General features: G+C 38.8%; 2 protein-coding genes across 4 annotated transcripts in view; one reads left to right on the top strand and one right to left on the bottom strand.

The window, feature by feature from the left end:
- Nucleotides 1–19640, top strand: part of Nmt2 (N-myristoyltransferase 2) — a 46312-nt gene extending 26672 nt beyond the window's left edge. For both annotated transcript variants that reach the window (XM_046448256.2, XM_046448257.2), the window contains 9 exons: nucleotides 2459–2577; nucleotides 2672–2763; nucleotides 2881–2997; nucleotides 4716–4886; nucleotides 6028–6136; nucleotides 12420–12590; nucleotides 15215–15382; nucleotides 16535–16672; nucleotides 16837–19640. In XM_046448256.2, the coding sequence (XP_046304212.1) occupies nucleotides 2459–2577; nucleotides 2672–2763; nucleotides 2881–2997; nucleotides 4716–4886; nucleotides 6028–6136; nucleotides 12420–12590; nucleotides 15215–15382; nucleotides 16535–16672; nucleotides 16837–16857 (1106 nt within the window). In that variant the 3' untranslated portion in view covers nucleotides 16858–19640. The remainder of the gene's footprint in view (nucleotides 1–2458; nucleotides 2578–2671; nucleotides 2764–2880; nucleotides 2998–4715; nucleotides 4887–6027; nucleotides 6137–12419; nucleotides 12591–15214; nucleotides 15383–16534; nucleotides 16673–16836) is intronic.
- A 109-nt stretch (nucleotides 19641–19749) lies between these two features.
- Rpp38 (ribonuclease P/MRP subunit p38) lies at nucleotides 19750–23484 on the bottom strand. 2 transcript variants are annotated; one of them, XM_046448259.2, is made up of 3 exons: nucleotides 23402–23484; nucleotides 22321–22372; nucleotides 19750–20691 (listed from the first exon to the last, which is right to left on the bottom strand). In XM_046448259.2, exon 3 carries the CDS (start codon nucleotides 20679–20681, stop codon nucleotides 19836–19838), a length of 846 nt encoding a protein of 281 aa, XP_046304215.1. In that variant the 5' UTR covers nucleotides 20682–20691; nucleotides 22321–22372; nucleotides 23402–23484; the 3' UTR covers nucleotides 19750–19835. The 2 variants fall into 2 exon arrangements, with proteins under 2 accessions (XP_046304215.1, XP_046304214.1); XM_046448258.2 differs by lacking the exon at nucleotides 23402–23484 and adding an exon at nucleotides 23222–23363.
- Between the last annotated feature and the right edge of the window lie 3546 nt (nucleotides 23485–27030).

Below are 27030 nucleotides of genomic sequence, written 5' to 3'. Positions count from 1 at the left end.
TTTTGAAAGCTGCCACTCCTCTCCCACCCACTCTTACCCAACAGGTTAAAAGGCCACAACCTTCTGAGTGGTAAAGAAAGAAGGGCTGGGATATGGCTCAGTGACAGAGCACTTGCCTGGCATGCATGAGGTCTTGGGTTCAACCTTCAGCACTGCAAAAACAGAAGAGAAAAATACAGGCATGGTGGCACATGCCTATAATCCCAGCTACTTGGGAAGCTAAGATGGGAGGATTACAAATTTGAAGCCAGCCTGAGCAAGTTAGTAAGACTCTGTCTCAAAATGAAAAACTGAAAGGGTTGTGGAGATAGCTCAGTGGTAGAACACCCACGGGCTCTATCCCTGGTACAAAAATTAAGAAGACTAAGAAGAAGGAAATGATCTTTGCTTGCCCTTTTTCTTTCAGATTCTAGAAATGTGTTTATTAATGGAGGGAGATTCTTTAAAATGAATTTACAGGATTCTTAATTGCATTCAGTTGAATGAACCTTGGCTAAGGGGTCTAGGTCTACTGGCTTGAAAGTACTGGGTTAAGCTGAATGCTACTCACCAAGCCACCCTCCCATCCTAAAGAGAAGAAAGCCACTTATAGCCAGCCACCTAACCCCAGGCCACCTTTTTTTGGGAAGATAATCCAGGGGCTCATCTTATTGTTACCATCTGGAGGTGCTGGTTCATTGTCTCTGTTCAGCAAAGAACTGAAGAACAGGTCACAGAGGTAGTAAGCAAGCAGCAGGTTTATTGCAAAAGTGACAGAGATAGTGACAAAAGTGACAGAGCTGGGAATCCAGTAGGGGGGTTTTGGCTTATTTTTTTTATGGTCTCTGGAATTTCCTCCTTCCTTATTTCCTCCGCTGTCTAAGCTCTCCTCACTATTATTCATTTGTGCCCTGTCTGTCCACGTGTCTGTTTTGTTTTTCTCTTGTGTCCATGAACACTTTCATCAGCCAGGAAGTTGACCTCATCAGAAGACCCTCTCCATGCTCCTTTGTTCTGACCCTGCCCCCGACCTCCTCACTTGCCATCCTGCCCTGACTGTCTAAGCCCTTCTATATTTCCTTCACTATTTTGCCCCTTGGCCAAATCCTTGCATAGTTCTTCAGTTCCTAGGACTCTTTGTGCTCACCTTAGTTCAGAGGCCATAAGGTGAAGGAAGCCAGGTTGTGGGAGGACATTTGGAAGTCAGACTCTTGTGCCTGAGGTTGGGAAGGATATTTGGAAGGCAGATTCTGCCTCTCCATTTCTGCCCATCCAGAGGAGCTGACCCCAGCTGTTTGGAGCTGTTTGCATGGGATGGTTGTAGAGACAGCATGAGAGCCAATCACCAAGCAGTTGTCAGGGACTCTGTATGGGAGGGACTGGGAATTTGGTCCCCTGGGCTGACTTGAGGAAGTCTCTGGAGATGAGGTGGCAAAGTGGAGATAAAACAAGAATAACCAGGTTAAGGATTAGGCAAGGGAGGGGAGCTGGTATAAACCCTGTGATTTCTACCTACAGAAAGATTCTGTGGTGGGAAGAACCAGGCCCTGAGGTTCTTTCATTCAGCAGTTGTTAGTTGAATGTTATTAAGTGTCAGGCAGAGTATGGAGCACATGCTCCAGAACTAGTGGTGCGAAGGCAAAACAAATGGTGGCCAGGCAGGGTGAGGAACGCACTTTAGACAGGAAAAGGCTTTAGTCAGGGAGAGATGCCATGGGAAAATGATGCATAAACATCTGTCTGACAAAGTCCCAGGCCCATCTGCATGATGACCAAGGCAGGGCCTTAGTAGAGGAAAAGCACCAGGAAGGCCCTGAGCTGGGGCAAACCTGAGAGAAATCAGTATGGCCAGAGCACTGGGAGCAAGGGGCAGAGAGGGGTGAAGTGGAGCAAAGAGGCAGCATGAGAAAGAGCCTGCATTTTATTCCAGCTGCAAGGGATGTTCTGCAGAGGATGAATTGGAGGGAGGATTATGGAAATCACTAGAGACTGATGGTGTGGAGTACATGGCTAGTAGAACAGCTGGAGAGAAATCACCAGTCTTTGAATTAGGTTTTGCTGTTGGGAGGGGTCACAGGTCACTCTCACATACCCCTTCCCCAGTTTATGGAACTTCATTGTATAAGAGGAGAACAGCTCTAAGGTTGTCGTATCAAACCTGATACGTTGCTTACAGTGGTGCTGTGTAGTGAGTCTACAACCTAAGTATGAGGCTTCGAAATCACTATCATTTCATAAGGTCATCTTTGTCATTGGGTGACAAAGGATTCCTCCTTTGATTTAACTGGTGAGGTGAGAGTTATTCCACACCACCAGTTGACTTTCCTGCTTTAGTCCAGAGGAAGTTGAAATAATAGCATATTTTAGACTGTATTAAACTCAGCATCCCGAATCTGATTTTGTTTATGTCGCTGACCATGTGAGGTTGTCGGAATGCTTTGGTAATTTTCTCCTTTTTTCTTCTTGTCTTTCTCTCCAGATGAAGTCATAACATCTCATGGTGCAATTGAGCCAGATAAGGACAATGTACGTCAAGAACCGTATTCTTTGCCACAGGGTTTTATGTGGGACACTTTAGACTTGAGTAATGCCGAAGTGGTGAGTAAAACTCTTTAGTTCCACATGTGCATTCACAAATTGCTTCTGCGTTGGTCCTGAGCACCATAGATAGGAAGCTTATTATATCTTTTAGCTCAAGGAGTTATACACCTTATTAAATGAGAATTATGTAGAAGATGACGACAACATGTTTCGCTTCGACTATTCACCTGAATTCCTGTTGTGGTATGTCTTGCTATCAGGGTGTCATGGATTGGACTGTTAGATTGGGAGGTCTCATGTCTGTTCCTGTGTTTTTGGACACTAACTGGTGCCTGTTTTCCTTGTCTTCTCTGACTTCAGGGCTCTGCGTCCCCCAGGCTGGCTCTTGCAGTGGCACTGCGGGGTCAGAGTGTCTTCAAATAAAAAACTTGTAGGTTTCATAAGTGCTATCCCGGCAAACATCCGCATTTATGACAGGTACATTTAAAGCTGTTCATGTCACCTTTTGTTTTTCTTTCCCAAGAATTGCAATGAGAGTAGACTTTTAAAAATTAATCATTGGGGGCTGAGGTTGTGGCTCAGCGGTAGTACACTTGTCTGGCATATGTGAGGCACTGGGTTTGATCCTTAGCACCACATAAAAATAAATGAATAAATAAATAAAGGTATCATGTCCATCTACAACTAAAAAAATATTTAAAAAAAATTACTCATTGTGAGTTGTCAATAGTGGAGGAAGTTGTGTGTGTGTGAGGACAGGGACTGTATGGGAATTCTCCACTCAATTTTGCTGTGAACCTAAAAACTCTTAAAGTTAAGTTCATTAATTATTAACAAAAAAAGAAAGATTAGACTGTGAACCAAAAGGAGAAAGAGGATGGGCTTGGGTTGTGGCTCAGTGGTAGATTGCTTGCGTCGCACATGTGAGGCACTGGGTTTGATCCTCAGCACCACATAAAAATAAATAAACAAAATAAAGGTATTGTGTCCATATATAACTAAAAATATTTAAGGAAAAAGAAAGGAGGAGGACAAGACTCTGTCCACCCCTCTGTCTGCCCCTTTTTCCTTCCTCCCTTCCCTTCTTTTCCTTTCCCTTTTCTTATTTTTCCTTTTCTCTATCAATCTCATACATGTACCCATTGTTATGTACCTGTTTACACACATGTACACATGTATGTATGTTTCAGAATGAATAAAGCCATAAACTGACATCCAAGATTTATTTTTTAAAAAAATCAAAAGTTTTAGGGGAGATAAAACCTTTCCCAGCCTGGCGCAGTGGCATACACATGTAATCCCAGTGGCCTAGGAGGCTGAGGCAGGAGAATCTTGAGTTCAAAGTCAGCCTCAGCAACTGCGAGGTGCTATGCAACTCAGTGAGACCCTATCTCTAAATAAAATACAAAATGGGGCTGGGGATGTGTCTCAGTGGTCGAGTGACCCCCAAGTCTAATCTCGGTACCAAAAGAAACAGAAAACAGAAACACACAACCTTTTCCTCCATAGGATAAGCCTCTGTCCCTTTGCTCTTGTTATCTAACCTAGAAAGTTGAAGATCCAACTATAAAAATCAAAGACCTAATGTGTAAAAGGTCTATTTACCATTCAGTGTATTAGGTTAGTTTATTTACTGATAAAAACATGTGATCTCAAGGAATATTGTGTGCCAAACAAGAGGCTTACATATCTGGAAGCAGAGCTGGGATCAGGATTGAAGCTCTAGAAGGTTTACTGTAGCGTGGAAATGCACTGGCTCTGGACTGCTGAAGCCCTTCTCAGGGATCCTGGGGATTTGTATCATGCTTCAAAGTAACATCTTATCAGATTCTGTACCAGGGTGACTCAATTATTGTCATAATTGCATACATTGTAGGAAAAACAGATAAACTTTGAGGCATATCTGAACCATTTTCTAAAATGAAAACTTATAAAAGACTAAAATGTTAAAATTTATTTGGAACAAAGGGATTGAGCTTCCCTGACCTAGAGTTATAATCATTTTGGCAGGGATATAAGGCAAATAGTGTTTTGATCTGAATTTTTGAAACTAGAACTAAATGAAGCAATATTTTTCTTAAGTATTGTGTTAAAGGATGTCTTCCACATTCTTTGAAATTTTATGAGCATTTTCTTGTATTGTAAAATGTGTTCATCTTGTGTTGGCTCTAATTTTCAACATCTTTCTTTCTTAGTGTGAAGAAAATGGTAGAAATCAACTTTCTTTGTGTTCATAAGAAATTGAGATCAAAACGGGTTGCCCCAGTGTTAATTCGAGAAATAACTAGAAGAGTGAACCTGGAAGGAATCTTTCAGGCTGTATATACTGCAGGAGTTGTTCTTCCTAAGCCGGTGGCCACGTGCAGGTAATGGTAGCACTGTATCCCTACCCCAGGTCTTCTCTTTACCAAGCCTGTTGAGCATCATCACCATTTTGGTAGAAGTGTTACTCTCCTCAGGTGAGGGATTTTGCTCACTGGGGTTTGTGTAGTTTGTTGGTAGCAGAGATGGAGACCATTCATCTCAGTATATCATACAGCCACTTGGTGATTTTTAAAAAAAGTCTTTAACATTTCCCTGCCGTTGATACAGGATCTATATTTCTTTTTCTGTTACATTCAAAAGACTAGTGCTGTCTTTGTATGGAGAAACCCAGGGCATTGTGATCTAACAGTGTCCACTGTTGTGCTTTCTCTCCACACCTAAATTCAGTTTTCTTCCGTGCTTTGCAGCACTACTGAACCATTCCAAAAGTCTGATAAGCATCAGTTGAAAAGTCCAAGATGTACTTGTTTTCTAAGAATAAAAAGAAGCTTATGCTGTTTTTATGACTTTATTAGTTCTAATCAAGCTTTTAAGAACTGCTCCAGCGAGAAGACAGTCAACAACCTGTGTCTAAAACATAAGAGTTATCACCTTCAACTAGGAAAAAATTTTAAGTAAACTTACTATAAAAGATAAAACTGAAAAATTACTATAACTTATTAAATTATTGCATTCAAAGATAAACAGGATAAAAGACTTCACGTGTATTTTAATACAAATCCTTTATTCCAGTACCTAAATTGGAATCATTTAAGAAATTTAGACTGGTTTCTCAAAACAGTTGTTTTCTTTGGAATGTATCCAACTAAAAAGCTACTTATTTAGAAGAAATAGTTTCATGTTTTTAAACCTGTTAGTTTGCCTTTGATAAAATCAGTGGTGGCCATTAAACATTTGCAAACCAGGGTGTAATTAATATTTTTCTTGAGGTTTTAAGATTCTTCTTTAGTGAAAGAAATAAAAGGTAACAAACTTCAAAGGAACAAAAAGAGGAATGCAAGACATTTTAAAGATGAAAAAATGACTAAGAAAATTACTGCAGACAAAGAGGGCCAGCCTCGGCACTATGCCAGGCACAGCATAAGTATTTAGTAAATGCTTATGGAGCAGCCAGGCTGAGGCAGAGTAAAAACCTATAGAGTTAGAAATCAATTAGATTGTAAAACCTTTATTGTATTCCAGATACTGGCATCGATCCCTAAACCCCAGAAAATTGGTAGAAGTGAAATTTTCTCACTTGAGTAGAAATATGACATTACAGAGAACAATGAAGCTTTACAGACTTCCGGATGTAAGTAAGAATGATTTGCAGTTTTTGAAGCTGTAACAATTGAACCTTTTAAAAGGAAAGAAGTATTGCAGCAGTCTCAAAATGGACCTGTGTCTGTGAAAGGGAATATATAGCTAAAAAGACTGCGTAGAATTCAGGAACTAGGAAAATAGGGGAGTTCATTTGGAAATACCAGTTTATTTGTTTGATTTTTTTTCTTTCTTCCTTTCTTTTAAAGATTTTTTTAAGATCTTCAGTTTGTAGTGGGGTGAGATTGAATGAAGTCAAGTTAAGTTTTGGCATTTGGGTATTTATGGTCTGTTAAGTAAGGGGTAAGAAAAGTTCAAGTTGCCACTGATTTCTTGATACCATAGAGTGGAGGAGTCAAGTTTAGAGAAGAGGCCAAGGGAGAGGGAATAATGTTTCATTACATTATCTTCTTTTTTTAAAAGAACAAATTCCCAATATGAAAAGTTGTCTCTCTTAATAGGAAAAGTTAAGCATATTTAAAGTTAAGTAAGGCACATTTAAATGTGCCTTTGCTTTATTGGGGACTCAGATGGTGTGTTATTTATTACTTACTCTGTAAAAGATTGTCACAGACAGAGCAGCTTAAGACAGCACATTTATTCTTTTTTTCTTTAATTTTTTTTAATTGTAGTCGGACACAATACCTTTATTTTTATGTGGTGCTGAGGCTCGAACCCAGCGCCTCGCACATGCTAGGCGAGCACTCTACTGCTGAGCTACAACCTCAACCCCAGCACATTTATTCTTGCATGGGTTTTGCAGGTCAGGGATCCAGGTACCACTTAGCTATGTCCCATTCTTTGGGTTCTTATGAAGCTGTCATCAAGGTGTTAGCCAGAACTGGGGTTTCCTCTGAAACTTGACTGAGGAAGGACCTGCTTTCAGGCGTCCATGGTTGTTGGCAGGATTGACTTCTTTGCTGGCTGGTTGACTGGGCCTCAGCTCCTTCTTTGTAGGCTGTCAGAGGCCATCTTCAGTTCTTGGTCACTTGATCTTCTCTATAGGGCAGTGCACAGCATGGAAGCTTATTGACCAAAGCCAGTGAAAGCCAGAGAGTCTGTAGAGGGAATCTGCCAGCTAGATGGATTTAGAACTTTATATAATCAGTTCATGAACGCTGCCATTTCTATTGATGAAAAGCAAATCACAAATCCCACAGCTGTTGGTTAGAAACAAGTTCCAAGTCCCATTTCTATTGTACAGAAGCAAACCTTAGTCCCTGCCTGCACACAGCAGGAGCAGATCACACAACTTGTGAACTCCAGAAGGTGTGAAAACTGTGTGCCCTCTTAGAATGTATACACCGCAGATGGGATCTTTTGTTTGAATTTTGCTCTGTATGAATTGAAATAAAAACTTTAAGCATGCCTATTTTTTTTTTTTCACTAGGAGCTAATTTCTACTTTGGTCTCCCCAAATTTCACTCTATTGAAGCTAAAGCAGTCTAGCTTCTGTGTAGGGAAAAGATCCACTTACATACAGGCTGCATAAATGGATTTAATAATAAGGAGTTTTGTTATTTGCCATTGGTTTATTCAGAATGATTAGAATTTAAGATGCTAAAAGTATTTTTGGCTTTTATATTTCGGTACAGATATCAGTCTTTTCATATATAACAAAGTTTTGGTTGGTTGGTGATAAATCACAAGTCAGGCCTTGGTTGTGAAACTAGGCTTTGGCATCTCCCTTCAGTTAGCTTGTGCAGCAGCCATGTGGTTGTAGAGACTGCCTTTTCCCCCCATTAAGTTGAAATTAATAGTATGCTCTGACATATATTTTTCAGTTTGTTTTCACAACTTTTTGAAGTTAGTTCTTCTTTTCTCCTTATCCAGATGAAAAAACAGACTTATAAAGGTTGACACTCATGCAAGGGCACATCACCAGTAAGTGGATGGTTTGAGATATAAGCCCAGACATTAGTGTTTCTTCTGTTAGACCCTGTTGCTTATGCTGTCACCTTTCACATGCCCCTGTTAGGGGCAACAAGCACCAGCCAGGGTCATCATGGGCCACACTGTATAGTCATTACAATGCAGGTTAGCACAGAGAAGGATAGTTGCCACAGTCCAGACAGTTCTCATTGGTATGTTCCAGTCTCCTTTCCCCCTTCTAAGACATGGAAAAAGAAGAGTGGGTAAAGTGGGTAAAAGAGGTGAAAGTACAGATGTTGAAAAATTGAGCGGGGCGCACACCTGTAATCCCAGTGACTCAGGTGGCTGAGGCAGGAGGATTGCAAGTTCGAGGCCAGCTTGGACAACTTAGGAAGACTCTGCCTTAAAATTTTAAAGAATAAAAATAATAAGGACTTGAGATGTAATTCAGTGGGAGAGCACCCCTGGGTTCAATTCCTGGTATCAAAAAAGAAAAAAACTGGAAGGTGCCAATAACAGAGGCACTCTGCCTCTTCTGGTAAAAGCTGGACAGTGCAGCATATGTGAGACCTTTTTTGTCTCCAGAAACCGGATTAATGAGACCACTGCTAGCAATCTAGTCAATCAAGAACAATTTTGTACCATTTAGCATAAGAAGAGCCTTACTGAAAGCAATTCTTGCTTTATAGGGAAAGTGTCATTTTCTGATCTCTCATATTGTTTCTGCTTATAGCACTTGCTTTATATCTTTCCTGGACTTCTGAATAGTGCAGTTGACATTTATTGGGCCAGCATTGTGCTGGGCAATTCAACTTCTATAATCTCATTTATTATTCATAACAGTCATAGGAGATCAGGTCATTATCCCCACATCATGGGAGAGGAAGTTGCAACACAAGATTGATGGGATCAAAATCTGCTAGGCAGATGCATGACTCTCCAAGTACCCACATCAGTAGCTTCCGTTCTCTAGCATACTGGGTTTCCCCATGAAACCCATCTTTCCGTATCTCCCTACCCTTCAGGGTTCTTTTTTTTTTTTAATTTGGAGTTGAATATTTCTAAATTAGATAGTGTGTGAGCATGTGTGTGTGTGTGTGTGTGTGTGTGACTTTGAAGATAAAGGTCAATATGAAGTAGAAAAAAAGCAGGAGTCAGGTTAATCTACCAGGGGTCTAATTTTGTGCGACAAGAAGGATATACTTGCTAAGACATGTCCTAAAACATGTGTTCTGTGTTTAGTAGCATTAGATGGATTTTTAGTGTTGAACATCCTGGTTGCTCCTTTTTAAATCATATAACCATAATCATTGTTTGCATCTGCCCTGGAATGTTGGCTCTTAAGCCACTCAGTTTGACAAATGGAAGCATTATTGTTTTCTAACAGAGCTCAGGGCTTTATTTCCTTATGTATTTGTAAGCAGATTTTACACAGATTTCAATATATGTACAGTCCAGTGAGTACTGGATATTAATTGAACCCTGGAAGGTACATCTGACTCAGATACAGGATTTTCATTTGACATATCAGATTTTCTGTTACTGGAAACATCTCTTCACTTTTCATTGACCTCTTAGGAAACATGGCCCCTTTACTTTCTCTCACTATACAAAAACTTAATGTTTTATCAAAGCTTGAGTCTTCCCACTTCTTCCTGAAGATAATAGCTAGAGTTGGTTTATTTCACATTTTAAAAATATTTTGTTCTTCCATTGTTTGTTTGTTTGTTTGTTTTTTTAGCCATTGCTGGTTGGCACAGTTGAATAGTTTTCCCCTATTTTCTAGTCCCACCCCCTTTTTATGGCTGGTATGCTCTGTTCTGTTTTGCCTTAATGTGTCTGTAAATATTTCTTTGAAATGCTTGTAAATTGCCAAAGTTATGATGCTTTATTTGCCCAAACACTGTTTCACTAAGTCTTTAAATTTTACTACCCTCTGAGACCAAAGGATAGCAGTGTAGTCCAAGGACCCTTCAATGTCATAATGATGATTAGACTTAGGATTTGAATCCATGAAATCAACACTGTTTATATAATAACACTTAAACATAATTTGCATATTTACTTTCATCCTCTTAAAAATGTACTAAAAAGTGTTCCAGACGCTACATGGAATATTCCTTATGTCAAGTTTTTTGTTTTTAAATGTTCTCAGTTTAATTTCTAATTGGGTCAGTGTAGGTATATATCACCCACATAATCAAAGCTTTTCAATAATTACTAGTACCAAGAGGTCCTGAGACTGAAATGTTTGAGAACTGCTATTTAAGAATGGCCACTGGACTACAGGTGTGTTGCTTTAGTGATTTCACAGTGTGAATATTGAGTCAGTGAGAAATGTGTGCCAAAGAATATTTTGCTTCAGAAAGAAGTTGGCAAATTTCTCCCTTATGAATGTTCTCTATTAATAGATGTCATATACCCTGTTGCTTTCATTAATTAATCTAATTGCTTGATATTATTTGTTACTGTACCAGTAACAAAAGAAAAAGAATGGCTATTTAATCAAGCAAAGAAAGTGTGTGTCATAACAGAAAATGATTCTGACCATGGTTTACATATCTATGTAAATAGATATGTGCTTTTGGTCTTTTAACTAGTATTTAGAAATACATGTTTATTTTTAAAATTTCAGTTGGGACCTGGATATTTCTGACTCATCAGCTTTCAGAGCAACAAAAACCAAAACACATGAATTGTCCATTAAATGTTAAGGATTCAAATTCTCTAAATTTAGATTATTAAATGTCATTTTAGCTGCAGTACTGTGTAGATTACATAAATCATCATTGAAGGGCCCCAGAGTAAATATGCAGCTGAGAACTTTTGGATCTGTAAATATAAGCATGGATCTCCTATTCTTCTCTCTTCATGCTGATTAATAATTAATTAGCACTCTGTCACCGAAACCTTGAAACCTCAGCACAACTAGTAACAATATATCAGTGGTACCTTCAAGATAAAAACCTATTTTACCTCATGAGATTCTACCTGGGTACCTGCAGGAATCATAATGATCTATTCTATAGGAAACTTTTATTTTAAAAGTATTTACAGGGCTGGGGGTATAGCTCAGTGGTAGAGTGCTGTGTAAAGCCCTGGGTTCAGTCCCCAGTACCACAGAAAGAAAAAAATATATATATATGTAAACCATTGAGGGCAGAAAGGTGGACAAGCAGTATTTTTTGTTACTTGTTTCCTAAAATTTAACCAATATTTCTCCAAGCAAGGGAAATCAAGTTATTGGAGGAAAAGTAGGCTATTTTTTACTTTGTAATGTTTTTTTTTGTTGTTGTTGTTGTTGTTGGGCTTTCTCAGGACTAGTCTTGAGTGCCTGGGTGTCTGTGGATAGTTCTAGAGAACCACAGTGATGACAGGAGTTTTTGAGAACCAAAGTTGAACAAAATCAAATGGGGATCTGTCCTGACCTGTAGGCTTTTTATTCCTATGGTTTCATTTTAAAATTATAAAGCTCTGCAGTGGTGTTAAAATGCCTACTCTGTTACCTTTTAATAAAACGATATGTCCTGAAATCCAGGCCCAGTATTTGATAGTCCTGCACCTTTAGAAAATACTTGGCTATTGAGCTGGAATATAGCTCCGTGGTAGATTACTTGCCTAGCATGTGTGAGGCCCTGGGTTTGATCCCCAGTAGGGTTGGCAGGGTGGAGACAGAAAGCAAATACCTAGATATTGTATTAAAATTCTTGCCTTCCCATCATTAATAAATATGATGATCATTATTATCCAAAGTACAGGTATGAAGATGTGAATGGTGTGAACATACTTGTATACAACTAGAGATATATGGAATAAGAATCGTAATGCATTCCGCTATCATATATAAATTAAAAAAAAATTCTTGCCTTCCCATCCTGACCAATATGATTTACTCTTATATTGTTTTTGTTTCAGGAAACAAAATCACAACATCTTTTTTATGAACTGTTGAATAAGACAAGTTTCTCAACTGTGTTTTCAAAATGTTAGATTTGGTGATTTTTAAAGCAGAAACCCCAGAAGTCAGGCAATTGTTGTGCCCTGTCATACAGACTGTGAAAATTCTTGGTATTAGTTTATCAGTCAATTCATAGCATTCCTTTTGATTTTTTTGGGTCATGAGCAGTACTGACCAAAGACTTGCCACATAGAAAGAAGAACATTTCCTAGCATGTATTTTAACCCAGTGCTTCTCAAACTTTAACATGTATACAAATCACCAGGGAATCTTATTCAATTGCAGCTTCTAATACATTGGGTCTGGGATGGGGCCAAGATTCTGCTGTTCTAACAAGCTCCTGTGTGATGTGGATTCTGTGGGTCTGCAGACAAAGGGCATAAAGTAGTTTTACTCCTCTTACATTTAAACTTCTGGGATTTGTCTTATTTTTCCCTCCAACAAGGTTACCAAGACTTCAGGTTTGAGACCCATGGAACCAAAAGATATTAAAGCAGTGCGAGAATTAATCAACACTTACCTGAAGCAGTTCCATTTAGCCCCAGTGATGGATGAAGAGGAAGTAGCCCACTGGTTCCTTCCCCAGGAACACATTATCGACACGTTTGTAGTGGAGGTAAACATAAGGTGATAAGGTAGTACTAAGAAGTATGCACCACATATGATAAAGTTTGTTTTTCCATAAAGAGCACAGAGTACCAGTCTCTTCTTTCTTCCTCCAAGACTCAGTACTTCTGGATTAGATTTCTGCTCATCTTGATGGAATTGCATTTTCTTCTTAAGTTTCCATTTCTGGATTAGAGTGTACTTTTACTACATATTAATGCTTTTCTGTTGTTATCTGTGTGATTAATTGCTTTTCTCCTTTTTCAAAGGTTATTTTGGTTGACCTCAATCAGATGGCTGCATCCTAAGGCTTAATTCTTTTGGTTTTGGAATAACTGAAATGCCTTTGGTTGAGATGCCATGGATTCAGCCATTTAATCCTTGTTTAAGAAAGGAAGGAAGGAAAAGTAACAGTCCAGATTTTCCAAATTCTTGTTGAGATGAATCACTTGGAAGCTCTTTTGGTAGAAATGGATTGAGTTGCTTTTAATCTTGTAAATACTTGGAGTGGAGAGGGCCAGTTAGAAGTGACTCCAGGGGTTAGTTTACATTAGTTGTATACATAAGTGTTTACTTAGTGCAGTCACATATTGCCTGAGTATGGGATCACAGGCCCAATGTATTAGTCAACATTTTGTCACTGTGACAAAATATCTGAGAAAATCAACTAACCTGAGGAGAATTTTATTTTGGCTCATGATTTCAGAGGTTTCAGGTCATGGTCTGTTGGCTCCATTGTTTTGGGCCTGTGGTAAGGCAGAACATTGCGTTGGAGGGACATGGTGGTTGGAAAGAGAGAGAGAGAGAGCAAGGGGTTGGGGATAAGATATGCCCTTCTAGGGCCTGCCCCTAGTGATTTCTTCCTCCTAAAACTTCTTCCACCTCCCAATAATGCCTTTATATAATGAATCCCTTAATGGGTTAATTCACTGATGATGTTAGAATCCTCATGATGCAATCACTTTCTCAAAGCCTCACCTCTGAACATGGCTGCTTTGGAAACCAAGCATTTAATACATGAGCCTTTGCGGGGACATTCCAGATCCAACCCATAACACTCAGTTAAGGCTGTAATGAAGGGGAGCCATGGTAGATATGACTCAAAGGACATTTTTGAAGAACAACTGAGCAGTCTGTTTCTAAATTTTTATTTCCAAAGCAACATAAGAGTTGCCATCTTTGCTTTTAAAAAAAAATGTCATCTTTATGCACCTATGTGAGTTTCTCAGGGCAGCTCATCTCAAACTTTCTTGTTTCAGGACTCCTTTACTCTGAAGAATTATTGAGGACCTCAAAGAGCTTTTATTTTATGGATTACATCTATAGATATTTATTTATTCAAAATTGAGACATTTGATATTATTCCACATAACAATTTAATAATAATCAATTCATTACATGCTATCTAAAGACCATATTTTGTATGAAAAACTATTTTCCCAAACCACAAAATTAGTGAAAGATGGTAGGTACCATTTGCATTTTTGCAAATCTTGTTAATGTCTGACTTAATAGAAGACAACTGGGAACCTATTATCTGCTTTTGCTTTCAGTCTATTGTGATATGTTAAGTATGTGAAGAAAATATTTCACATGAAGATACTACTATTAGCAAGCTTTTTATCCTCTATTGCATTAGAATCCATTGGTCTGTCTTGTCCTTGTTTTTTTTTGGTGCTGAGGTTTGAACCCTGGGCCTCTCACATGTTAAGCAGGTGCTCTGCCATTAAGCTGTCTTGTCCTTTGAATGAATCTTTTATCCGTATATGAGTTTTTAACATTTTACATGGCTATTTGGAAAAAAAAAAACTGATTCACTGAATTTTTTTATAACTTTATTTTGTTTATTTGTTTACGTGGTGCTAAGAATCGAACCCAGTGCCTCACACGCTAGGCAAGCACTCTACCACTGAGCCACAACCCCAGCCCCTGATTCACTGAAGTTACATTTCATCTTGTGGTATCAAAAACTCACATGTGTGGATATCACAACCTTTGTTATCAGAAAAGGTTATAATGTAACTCATGGTGAAGGATACAAGTTTTTCCCAAAATTTAACTTACACATGAAAGCTCACATTTTATCATTGGCAATATATCCTGCCATTTTCTTTTTCTGGAACTGACAGGTTCTTATCATTCATTTTCAAAAAAATATGCCATATACCAAGTCTGAACAACCATAATCTTGCCAGTTTTACTTTCAAGTAGTGTTCCATGAAAAAAGTGGCTAGCTCAGCTCCCAAGTTGTTCTCCTGGAGGCAGCCTATGTGTTTCAGAGTGGAGATGGCAGCCTTCTAATACCTAGAGCTTTCATTTCTGCAAATGAAATCTTTCATTACTACTTCATAATGTAGAACATCGACTCTTCGGTCAGCCTGAGGGAAACTTTCCTGGTAGGACCTTTTGCTTTCTAAGAACTTTATGCAAATCACTGACTAGCACTTCTGCTATGGTTCCAACTGCCTGCTCTTCTTGGCCACCACCCAGCATAATATAAGGGGCTCAAAATAGGCTGTCAAGAAAGAATTCTCACTTGTTGCTTTTTGTCTGGACAGAAAATTATGGTGAAAGAGTTAGCTGCATGCAGTTTTTTCAAGGAGACACTTACTTGGTATCACCATTGTCCTTTAGAGCTCCAGTGGGAAACTGACTGACTTCCTGAGCTTCTACACGCTTCCGTCCACAGTCATGCACCACCCTGCTCATAAGAGCCTCAAAGCTGCCTACTCCTTCTATAACATTCACACAGAGACACCCCTGCTGGACCTCATGAACGATGCACTCATTATAGCTAAATTGGTGAGTGACTCAGTCATTTTTGTTCAATTTAGTTCTTCAAGAGTATATGCCAAAATATATAAAACGTCTCATGGTGTTTTCTTCCATCCAGATGTAATTCATGCAATGCCCTCCCCAACCCCATACACACTATTGACAATGGAAGAATTTTGCTGTATTTCTTTTAAAACATTAGTGGCTGTTTTCATCATTGATTTTATTTCAATTTAACAAAAACGAAATATTGTATAAGTTAGAAAACTTAACCCTTATACAGGAAGACACAAAATTCATAAGGGATATAAGATGCAGCCTATGAATGTTAATTAACTTGAAAATACATATCTTTTTATTATTTTTCTATTTTCCCAGAAAAATTATTCTCAGGTAATTATTAAATAGATATCTTTCTTTTAAAAATAAATTTGAATCAGCTGACATACATTTTGATGATACATATTGAATATGGGAAAATAACTGCTCATGAGAAATTGGAAACAGTACTTGAAAAATGTCTTCCTTGATTTCTCTGGCGTTAGATCATTGAAAATATTGTATAAATTTGCTACTTTTGGTCTCTAAATCAACATTATCCCGATTGCTCATTTTCAGCAACTTTCCCTCAGTGGTCAATAAGTTAAAGTAGAAATTAAAATTTAGGTATTCCTTCTATATTACATTTTGCATAGTATTACTATCTAACACTTTTAAGAAATTTATTTTTTACCATTAAAATATTAAACTTACTTTCCAGTATCAGTCCAAGACAAACATGCTATTTAAAGTCTTTACAACTCTTAGCAATAGCTTCACTTACGTCAGGCCTTAGGCCAGTAATTAATAATTCTGGAAATGGAACCGTCTAGACAACTGCTCCCTTCTGAATCAGGAACATGGTATTTTCTGAAATCTTAATAGGTTATTTTTATGTCAGTGATAGCCATCAGAGCACATTTTTTTTTTAATTCAGCATTTTGAAAGATCTTGTTGACTCACTGTTAGCTTTTTACTACAATTTTGTATGGTCTTCCTAACCTATACTATACATTGCAGACATTAAGCCCTATTGTAAATGCATATCCAAGCTATTAGTAGAGGAATTAAATGTTATATCAATAATTTCTATAGATAGTCCTTTGATGTTTTAATTTTAAATCCTTCTTTCTTTGGCAGAAAGGATTTGATGTATTCAATGCACTAGATTTGATGGAAAATAAGACCTTCTTGGAAAAACTCAAGTTTGGTATAGGAGATGGTAGTTTGCAGTATTACTTGTACAACTGGAGGTGTCCAGGAACAGATTCTGAAAAGGTAAGTTATGTTGACAAAGTCTTTGTAAACAAAGTAAGTCTAACTAGACAATTCCATCCTTACTTCCCTTTGGATTATTCTAAATAGCTTTTAAAATCACAGATCTTTTGTATTATGTTATCAATTAATTTATTTGTTCTTACTATTTCATTTCTTTCCTCCAGGTTGGACTTGTACTACAGTAGATAGCTGTGTTGACTTCTAGAAGTCTGGCATCCTCATTTGTTCATATCCTATTTAATGATTCCTGGAACCGCCATTCCAAAGAAGAATAAAAGCACAACCTAAGTGAAATTGAAGTAGTTGGTAACAATCAGCAAAGATGAAAAAACACCCCATGTGTGACCAGTTGTACACATTCCTAGTTAGAATGTTAAAATGCATCTTTTCTTTTTTTGCTGTTTACCCACTTGTGGGAGGGATGAAAAGGTACAAAGAGCACATTTCTCTGGTTTTCAAATTTTTGGCTTTCTTGGTGAAGTGAGGGTACTTTTCCACTCTCTAGAAAGGGAACTGTTTTTCTATGAACTAAAGAGAAGTCACAGCCTCGTGTAAGAAAATCTCTGCTATTGTGTGGAGATAAGCTGCTGCATTTCTATTTATTAAGTGGTGGTGTATTTGTCTGTATAATAGAACAAAGGACCCATTTGGAAAATTTTTATGTATATCACCTTACATGACATCACTGGGAACATTTATGGAATGACAAATATGGAGCAAAATGAAAATGTACTGATTACTAGTACATTATTACTCCATAGGCAAAGTTGCCAAATCAGTAAACACAGAGATTTGTACTTTGATCTTCAGTAGGTCAATAGATGGTTTCAAAAGCAAAGTTTGAGGCAAACATTAAGTGTGCTCCCTGAAGAGCATACACCTGTGAATGACCAGACTTTTCCACTGCTGCACCATCTCCAGTTTCTTCTCAGCAACATCAAGGATACATGAGGGAAAGAAAATAAAAACTCTAAGGTCAAAACTAATGCCGGGTTGCTTTATTAGTGCTATAAGGCATTGATAGTTTGAATGTTTTTATTACTTATGCAAAATTGCACATATTCCTTTATGCTGACTTTTAATTTATCATGAACTGTCATGCTAATGGAAATGTCTTATTTGTAAATAAGTATTCATAATTTTGTTACCAATGGTGTTTTTACCTAGAATTTGAAAAACAAGAGTTTCACAGTGTACATGTATGTGTATATATCACCAGTAATCCAAGGGATAAATAAGATGCTAAACAAGGCTGCAGACTGGCCTTTACTCAAGTACCACAAAGTAGACACTTCTTCCTGCCTTTACCGTACCAGTGCCTCGGCTGCTCAGTCCAGAAAAAGATAAATTATGTTAGACAGCATAATGGCATTACCTTCATGTTTTAAGTAATCCAATAAAACCAGTCATTATCTTAAAACCAGACAGGGACCATCAAGTATGGCCCCTGGACTTAATCTGGCCCATCATCTGTTTTTGTACAACACAGGAACTAAGAATGCTTTTTATCTTTTTTGATTGGGGGGAGATAGTCAAAACAGTGACATTTTGTGACATGAAAATTATATGAAATTTAAATTCAGCATTCATAAAGTTTCCTTGGAACACAGCCACCCTTTTGTTTGTGTCTCACCTGTGGCCATTTCATGCTACAAAGGCAAGTTGGGTATTTGTGCCAGACTGTATGGCCTCCAAAGCGTAAAATATCTGTTAACTGTCCCTTTTTAGAAGGTCTGTGGATCTTCATTTACTAAGGAGTTGAAAACACAAGTGTGGCATCCAAGACTGCCACTAGAGGGGACACTTGGGCCCCACAGTAGTGCCTAACTGGTACAAACAATGTTCTTAAAAGACACAGGAAGACTTATCATTTCACAGGGTTCAAACTTAGCTGCATTCCATTCTTAACAGAAGGAGAAAAGCATCAAGAAACAAAACTGGACCAATTCACTAGAACACTCCTTGGGAACACCAGCATTAAATAAGAATTTACACACTCTGGAGTCAAGGCTTACTTACATATTCCAGTTATAGAATTCATGTTATTTACTTGATTCTTAAATACAATCAATATCACTGTCCTATTTATAATTCAAGCAGATTACCAGTGAGCATTTTGGAGAATCAGTACAACTTAAATGCAATATAGTATTTAGAAATTTTTAAAAAATTGTCCTGTAATGAAAATGCTGTATCTTTTCTTTTTAATTTGTGCGAAGATGGCACTAAGTAAAATCTAAATTAACAGATGGCATAATCTACTGAGTCATCCAGATTTTAGGCTGAAACTTTGGCAAAACCATTATCTTCCCCTAAACTACAAAAATAACTTTTCCAAATATATATTATAGACACTTAACACAGAACACTATGCTCACAAAATCTTGCCTGAGAACTCATGCTCAATTTTTTAAAAAATTTACTTCTTGCCACGTCTCACCTAATTGCCATCACAGTTTTCTGTTTGGTTATGTGTGTGCATGCTCATGCACAAACACACTAAGGATTAAATTTGGGGGTCTACCACTGAGCTATGCCCCTACCCGTCATACTTTTTATACATGTTAATTTCCAAGTAAGTTAACAATACACAGGAAAATGAATCCTAATTAAAATACTTTATCTGGCTTACTTCTATCCCATTGGGCCTTCATCCCAAGCAGATGTTTATGCCTGCCTACAAGGAAAGCCAAACTGACATGAAGTAAAAAAATATATTCCTTCTAAAGACAAAGTATTGCAAGGCATTTGGTATTTTTCCTTTGAAACTCAATGCTCCCAATCTAGTTTCATTGACCGTACTTATTAGAACCATGTCTACTGTGGCACATTTTCCAAGTTTGATGGGAAAATGTTAGGTGTTGTAGGCTACAGATGTTCTTGCTAACAAGCATTGTACCAGCCTTTAAAACAGTGAATTTATACAAGCATGGACGTTAGTTTCAATAAACTTTTGTTTTCATATTCATATTTTTGATTATTTTCTGCACTTAAATGTTTTTAGGCTTCAGCATGTTTGTGCTATAGCTTCAAACATTCATACATACTTGAAGGAAACATTACACAGGATCCCAATATACATAAATATATTTCATTTTATTTGTTTCAAGCCTTCTTTATACAAGGTGTCCTTTTATCAATTGCATGAAAAGTTTATACAAGATTACTTCGAAGTATTTTTTTTACTTTTGGGTGGTTTCCTTATCTTATTAGGGTTGGGAATCAATTTCTTTATTTTAAGAGGCTGTAATGCTACAGAGACCTGCTGACCTTCAAGTTTTCTCTTGTGCTTTGAGAGGTCTTCAAATGAAGTTTCCAAAGTCTCTTTGTCTTGGATTCCCAAAGATTCAGTTTCTAAATTGTCTCCAATATTTTCAATTCTGTCCTGAAGCCATGGCACAGTTAAACTGGGCACTCTGGGAATGATAGCTCTTACTTCATCTACAAAGTCAGTGGTGTCTTTTTTGAATCCCAATGCTAGCACACATTTTAAGCCAATGACAGGGGCTAGTGTCGCACTGAGGCAGGGAACCTGACAGGCAGGAACAACTCTGCTTATACTTAACTGAATCAAGTGTGAGGTGATGATGGCAGGCTTGACTGACTTACATACCAGAACCAAGAGCAGTTCACTCCTTTCCAGAGCTCTGGTGACTTCATTAACACCTATGGCAAGCTGCTTCCTGATCTGCACAGGCGTCCACCCTGACACCTGCTGGTTAGCTTCTGGCCTATTCTTCAGATCCTCACTAGTATCAACACCTAGGCTGCATCTTTCTACCTTGTGCTTTTTTATAAAAGGCGTTTTTTTCCTTTTTTTCTTGTCCTCGATTTTCTGAAGTCCAATAGATTTAAACTTCTGCTCAATTGTCTGTAAAATGAAGTGCATGTCCTCCCTCTCCAGTGTGCTCCAACAGACAGCATAGGGGTTGTTCAAGGACGTCTTTACAACCAGAGGTCTGGTCTTGCGAATGGATCCTCTGGAAGGTGCTTGAGGGGCTGCAGGCATTTTGAAAATCCTTCATAGAAAAACAATGACAGTGGAACATTCATGTCAGCTAGGAAAGCCTGTCTTGAGACTATCTTGGTTATATTTTCTCTAATTCTTGATAAGCTATAGCAAGTATTAAGTAGATAGGTCCCACCTTTTCCCCATTTTTTTCAGGTGACCTTGTCTTTCTTCATATACAGACAATATGGGACTATTTTACATCACTGCAATTACAGTGATGTAATTGTTAATTCATTTATTTAAAATGAATTAATTAAATTTTCTTTTTGTTCATAATTACCCTTTTCATAACTATATGATAGTCTTATAGATTTGTTAGCATTTCATACATTACTCTTTAGTTGGGTTTACTTTCATTTATTCTCACAGCATATATTCACTGAGCATCTCTAATGTGCATGTGCTATTATAGGCCCTGGGGCTCATGGTGACTGAAATCTGTGTCCTGAACATAGTTCCACATCTGTAAAGGCCCCAGAAGCCTCTGTGATTCATAATTAACCAGCATACAACTAAAACTTAAAACAATATTTTCATTCTGTCCCCTTTTAAGTTTCCCTCCCACCCTGGCCCCTAGATTTCCTTATATCTTTCCTAAACATTTGATACATATGCAGACCTATATTCCTGCCCACGCTTATTACAAGCTGACTACTCTGGCTGGCAGTTTCATGAAAACTAGGGAAATGTAGTAAGATTTAAAGATCCCAATCCACTAAGGAGAAATAGAAAGGTTTATTAATTATTAAGGATATGCTATAAACCACAGGTCTAGGGAGCATATCCTGTAATTCTTCCCAGAGGCAACTGTACATTCCTTTCTCTTCCTCAATGTTCTTCCTTCCCTTTCTGAAGCTCAGTGAGAAAGACAGGGACCCACCTGGCAAAACTAAAAGAAGTGAAATCCCTTCCAAATAAAGTTCAACACACAAGACCAGCAATAGAGTATACCAGTGTATAAAGTACTTTCTCCCATGTACTATCTGATTATTATAGCATTACTATAATTCCCCAATGTGTGGACAAGGAAACAGATTCAGTACCCAAAGTCACAACTACTTTTTTTACTCTTATAATCCTGCCTGCACTTCAAATATAACCTGTGGCTTTTAAAAAAAAACCTACACGGTTGGTTCTCACCTCAAATCAACTGAATTGGAGAGTACTGCCAAGAAATCTAGGCTTGTATTAAAAAAAAAAAGTCTGCTGCCAAGTGAATCCGATACAGCACCAAAATTAAGAAATCAGGTGTGGGTAAGGTGGTCTTTATATACTGGACAGGCCTGAGAAATGGTCCACTCATGTCTCCTGGTCTCTAGTATTACAAATCACCTTTCCCCAGAAAGCAAAATTCCTGGGAATTTTGACAGAAAACTTTGGTCATGTCTGTATTCCCAATGCTGGAGATATCTGCTGCCTTCTCCCATCTGTCATATCTATTCTCCCAAGCTCAGTAATAAAAGTAGCTCATCTAAATCCAATGAAGTGACGGGTAGCATAAGACATCAAGGTGGAAGTGGTCAGGAATAGGGAAACAAATGAGGAGCAATATAAATATCATCTAACAGAGGTTTCGCTTAACCAATACGACAGTTATTGGGTCCCAGGGTCCAAACAGCACAGAATAAATACTTACAATTAATTACTCTGATAGCAAAATAGGCAGTACCTTCCCTGGTCTGCAGAATCTGGTAGGGGGAGATGAAAAGTAGTTTAGATACGCAAATTGTAACTAAAAGCAACAAAAACCTTCAGAGAAAGGGTGCAAAACAGGAAGGGTGAAGGTGCGTTCACTGCCTACAGGATCAAGTGCAACTCTAGTGTGATATACAGGGCCCTGAACCCTCCACATGCCGGCCCTGCTTTCCACTATCCTTTCTTTTTACCCCACACCCTGCATATCACCCCCAGGAGGCTACCAGTTTCTCATCAACATGTCTTTACACACATTCTCTTAGCCTGGAATAACCACTCCCACTCTCAGACCCACGACCACCTTCATAGTTAAGTATTTGCGGATTCCCTATGATGCACCAAGCAAAAACAGTCACTGGCCTCTAGGAGCTAGAGTTTACAAGCCCTACGGGCGGAGAATAAAGCAATGTAATGTGGTGCACGCTTTAAAGTCAGGTAACTACAGGATGCCAAGGGACGCTGAGCAGAGACCTAACCTAGTTGAGCGGGGGTTAGGAGAGGAAGGCTTCCTACAGGAAGTGACTTTTTTTTTTTTTAACTACCTCTGATGAATTCCTATCAAAAGGAATATGAAACACAACAGTGTCCCGGGGGAAGAATTAAAGAAAACTAAAAACTTCAGGGTCGCTGGGCAGAGATGCTAAGAAAAGTAGGTAAGGACCCAAGGGTGAAGACTCGCGAACTCCGGGTTTCTGGAGGACGCCGGTTGCGGAAGCATTCCTGGCCCGGAGTTAACCCCTCCCTACAGTCCGCGGTCCAGCGGCGGCGCAAGAGGCATCTGGAAGCCGCGGGGACCTTGCGTGCTCCCAGCGCCCTGGGCCCGCTCCCACCCGGAAGGGTACCTTCTTCCAGCGTCTGCCTGCTCCTCCGCCTCACCACCGCGACTCCACACCAGCAGCCAGCCACAGCGCCGGCCCCACTGCGCCTGCGCCGCGCGTGCGCAGTGTCCTTGCCTTCCCCGCCCCGCCTTCCGGGAGCAGTGAATGGCGCGACATAGCTTGGAGCTCTTCAAGTTTCGTTACCTTGCGTTTGGTCGCTCCCAACAGTGTCGCGAGGAAACGTCAGAATAAGGCTCCATCGTTTAAAACAAACACACACACACAAAAGTCCTGAATATAAGACCCGGGGTGAAGGTTCTACAGCGCTCTAAGCTGCAGTGCGCAGATGCAACATCTGTCTCGCGAGACCGCGAGTGTTGCCACGGTAACTGCCACTCACCGTCTTCTCTGACACCTTTGGGGATCAGGGTACCGCCAATAGTCCCCAGGACTGGTTCTCCTAGGGCACCCTTCCCTTCTAGCCCAACTTCAACTTCCAGCATATTGGAGCCTTCTTGCTCTAGGGACGCAAAATCCCAGCCCCTGTCCCATTCCCCACTGTCTATCGAATCCCTGCAGACTGCCCAGCACTATGAAAATCAAATAAGTGGGGAGTTGGAGAGTTGGGGAAAACACGAGCTTATAGGCAATAATGCAGGGACTCTTGAATCCCCCGAAAGTCAAGGGGAATTAGGCCTCCTTTGAGTTCAACACAGCAGTCCGCAATATTCCATCACGGGTCTTCTGAGGCTGTTACAACCAATGGAGACTAGGTTATGAATGGAGTCGCTGGGAAGTCGTGGACAATTGGTTATAGAATTGAGTAACATGCTAGAGGCCAGGAATCTGATTTGCTGATCTATTCTGGGCAACGTAGAAGCCGGTAGGTTGCTTTTGACGATAATGCCTTCTCTCTCACATTCCCTTTTTCTTTTCTTTTTAAATATATTTTTAAATTGTAGATGGACACAATACTTTCATTTTATTTGTTTATTTTTATGTGGTGCCAGGGATCGAACCCAGTGCCTCATGCATGCTAGGCAAGCGCTCTACCACTGAGCAACAATCCCGGTCTCCCTTTTTCTTTTCCGGTCTAATTTGGGTCCACTTTCCTTTTCCAGATTTTCCTCCTTTTCTCAGCCTGTTCACTTCTCGTTTTCTTCCTCATTTTTGGATCTAGCTTCTATATTTTCATTACCTCTGCAATACTTAACGAGGTAAAACAGAGAATGTTACTTTTGGTCAAGATTATTGCAGGTCAGGCGTGGCAGCGCCCGCCTGTAATCCCATTGACTCAGGAGGTTGAAGCAGGAGGATCGCAAATTGGAAGTCAATCTTAGCATTTTAGTGAGGCCCTACACAATTTAGCGAGACCCACTCTCAAAAATAAAGGGGTCAGGGCTGGCTTTGTAGCTCAGTGGTAGAGCACTTGCTTAGGTTAAATTCTCAGCATGACATATAAATAAATAAAATAAAGGTTCATCATCAACTAAAAAAAAAAAATAGAAAAATTAAGCATTAAAAAGAGGCGGGGGGGGGGGGGGCCGCTGGGAAGTGGCTCAGTGGTAAAGTGCCCCTGGATTGAGCCCCTAGAACAAAACAAAAGTGATTATTTTTTTATTATTATTGCATTTTTTTTTTGCAAATTACACACAGTAAAGGCTGATGTGATTATTTATCATAATTACAAAGAATAAGGTTACAGTGAGTTTGAGTGTATTGATAGGCTTTTGTTTCATAAAATGAATGAGTAGTTTATGATGGTAAACTGTAAACACAATGCAGTTCTAAAGACAACTAGAGACACACAGGTCTAATTGAAATACTAGAATGATGGAAGGAACCTTGTAAATTTACAGTTTTAAATCCCTAAGATTCCAGTTTTATACTTTGAATATCATCTGAGCTTCCATTTGCTCCATTGGAAATTATCAGCCATTGCATTACATGGCTCTGGAGCTAGGCTGACTAGGTTGAAATGCTAACTTCATCACTAGCATGTGACCCTAGGCAAATCAACCTTATCCATGAAGTGATAAAAATAGTACCTATTGTGAAGATTAGAGGAGTTGATCTCTGTAAGATGATTAGCAATGTGCCTGGCACATAGTATGTGCTTGGTAAACTGAACAGTGACAACCTTGTCAAATTAAATTTATAAAAAATAAATGTAGCCTCTGTGTGTTTAGTGCTTGTGTTTTAAGACTAGCAATCCAACTTCCACAAGAATTTTGTTAAAATGCACAACTATATTTCAAAGGTTAATTTCTCTCCCATTTGTGTAGCACAAACATTACAACAAAAAAGTCAACAAACAAACAAAAAACCTAAAAACTTTCATGACCAAATCACCTCAAACATTTTCCTTTCACTATTCCTTTCTAATTTATTTCACACAAATGCATGCTAAAAATAAAAATATAAATTTTGTGTACTGGTTTCTTTTCCACATTCTCTTTCTCAAACATAGGCTTACAGGGACCACTTTAACATTTACGTGTTTGGTATTCCATGATCAGTTTTACTTTTTTAAGAACAGCTGTTATTTTACCTTATAAACTATCAGTTGAGTCTTTGAATCACTTATGAAAACATTGAATAGTTTATAAAAAACCTTTCTTTTTATATTAATTCTAGAATTAGATTATTGTCAGACTTATATAATTGCCATGATATAACAGTGGTTTAATTCTGGGTGTTAAGTTGGGTCATTATTTAAAATCATTTGAATCCCAGCAAGAAAGTGTCAGTAGAAGAATGTAACAGAATAAACCACCAGATTCTTCTTTTTCTTCATGGCATTCTGGCCTTTGCTCTGTGCTGGTTATTGTTACAACACTTACATATATAATCACTAGTCATTTTCAATCAGTTGCTCTGAATTGTCAAGGATGAGCTGCAAAATCATAGAACAGACTTGGAGTCTGAGCCATTGGGAGCCCTGCTAGTTAGGACTATATGACATGCTAAAGCACATCTGCATCCATGGAGGCAATGTGAATAGGAGGAGTTTCAAGCACTCCAGCAATTCTAGACAAAAGCATGGCAGCCCATCCATAGATAAAACTGGTAGGGAGAAAAAGAGTCTGTTGGATTCAGGCCATTTATTATCCTTACAGGATAGCAAACCCATGATCAACATGATGTCAGCTCCCAGCACCCCTAATATCATGGGACAACATCCCTAATCCCAGAGGTCAGATAACAGGTGTTATAAATGGTGAATGGCTCTGCACTGAGGAATTAACTCTAAATTTCAGCAAGTTGGAGTAGGTTCAGGGGGAAGTTACAAGGAAATAGAGAGATTTAATCTCAACTAAAACCAGGTAAATAGATGGGAAACACCCTTGGATGGTGTCATAATATAGAGAATCCTTGCTCCAGGAGAAATAACAAGGCACTTCAGTGAGCTGGACCCAGCCCATGCAGGTGTGGCAGTGTTGAGATGTTCGAGCCGTCTTGGACCTTGGCAGAGCTTATTTATTAAAAAAGAGCAATTTGCAGGGACAGGGTGGTACTGGGGATCTAACCCAGGAACAATTTGACATGGAAGTACGTCCCCAGCTTTTTAAATTTTTTATTTTGATCAGGGTTTCGCCAAGTTATTTAGGCCCTCGATACGTTGCTGGGACTGACCTTGACCTCCTAAGTTTCAAAAAAACAGAAATTTGAAAGATCATTGAAATCATATAGTCTCAAGGCTAGTCTGGAATGTTGTTCTCTCTTTTTTTTTCCAAGCAACTTTATTTTTAAAGAGAAGTCTTAGGTCCACAACAATTTTCTTTCTTTCTTTCTTTTCTGAAAGAAGAGGCATACTGTGATGTGATGCTGAA

This window comes from Marmota monax, unplaced genomic scaffold (genome assembly GCF_021218885.2).
Source record: "Marmota monax isolate L192 unplaced genomic scaffold, Marmota_monax_Labrador192_F-V1.1 WCK01_AAM20220418_F8-fsc00066, whole genome shotgun sequence".
Lineage (NCBI taxonomy): Eukaryota > Metazoa > Chordata > Mammalia > Rodentia > Sciuridae > Marmota > Marmota monax.
The sequence above is the reverse complement of the archived record's forward strand: the minus strand, read 5'-3'. Positions and strand labels throughout refer to the sequence as shown.

Excerpts from the sequence above, each read along its gene's own strand:
- Rpp38 (XM_046448259.2), bottom strand. The coding sequence starts at position 20,681 with ATGCCTGCAGCCCCTCAAGCACCTTCCAGAGGATCCATTCGCAAGACC.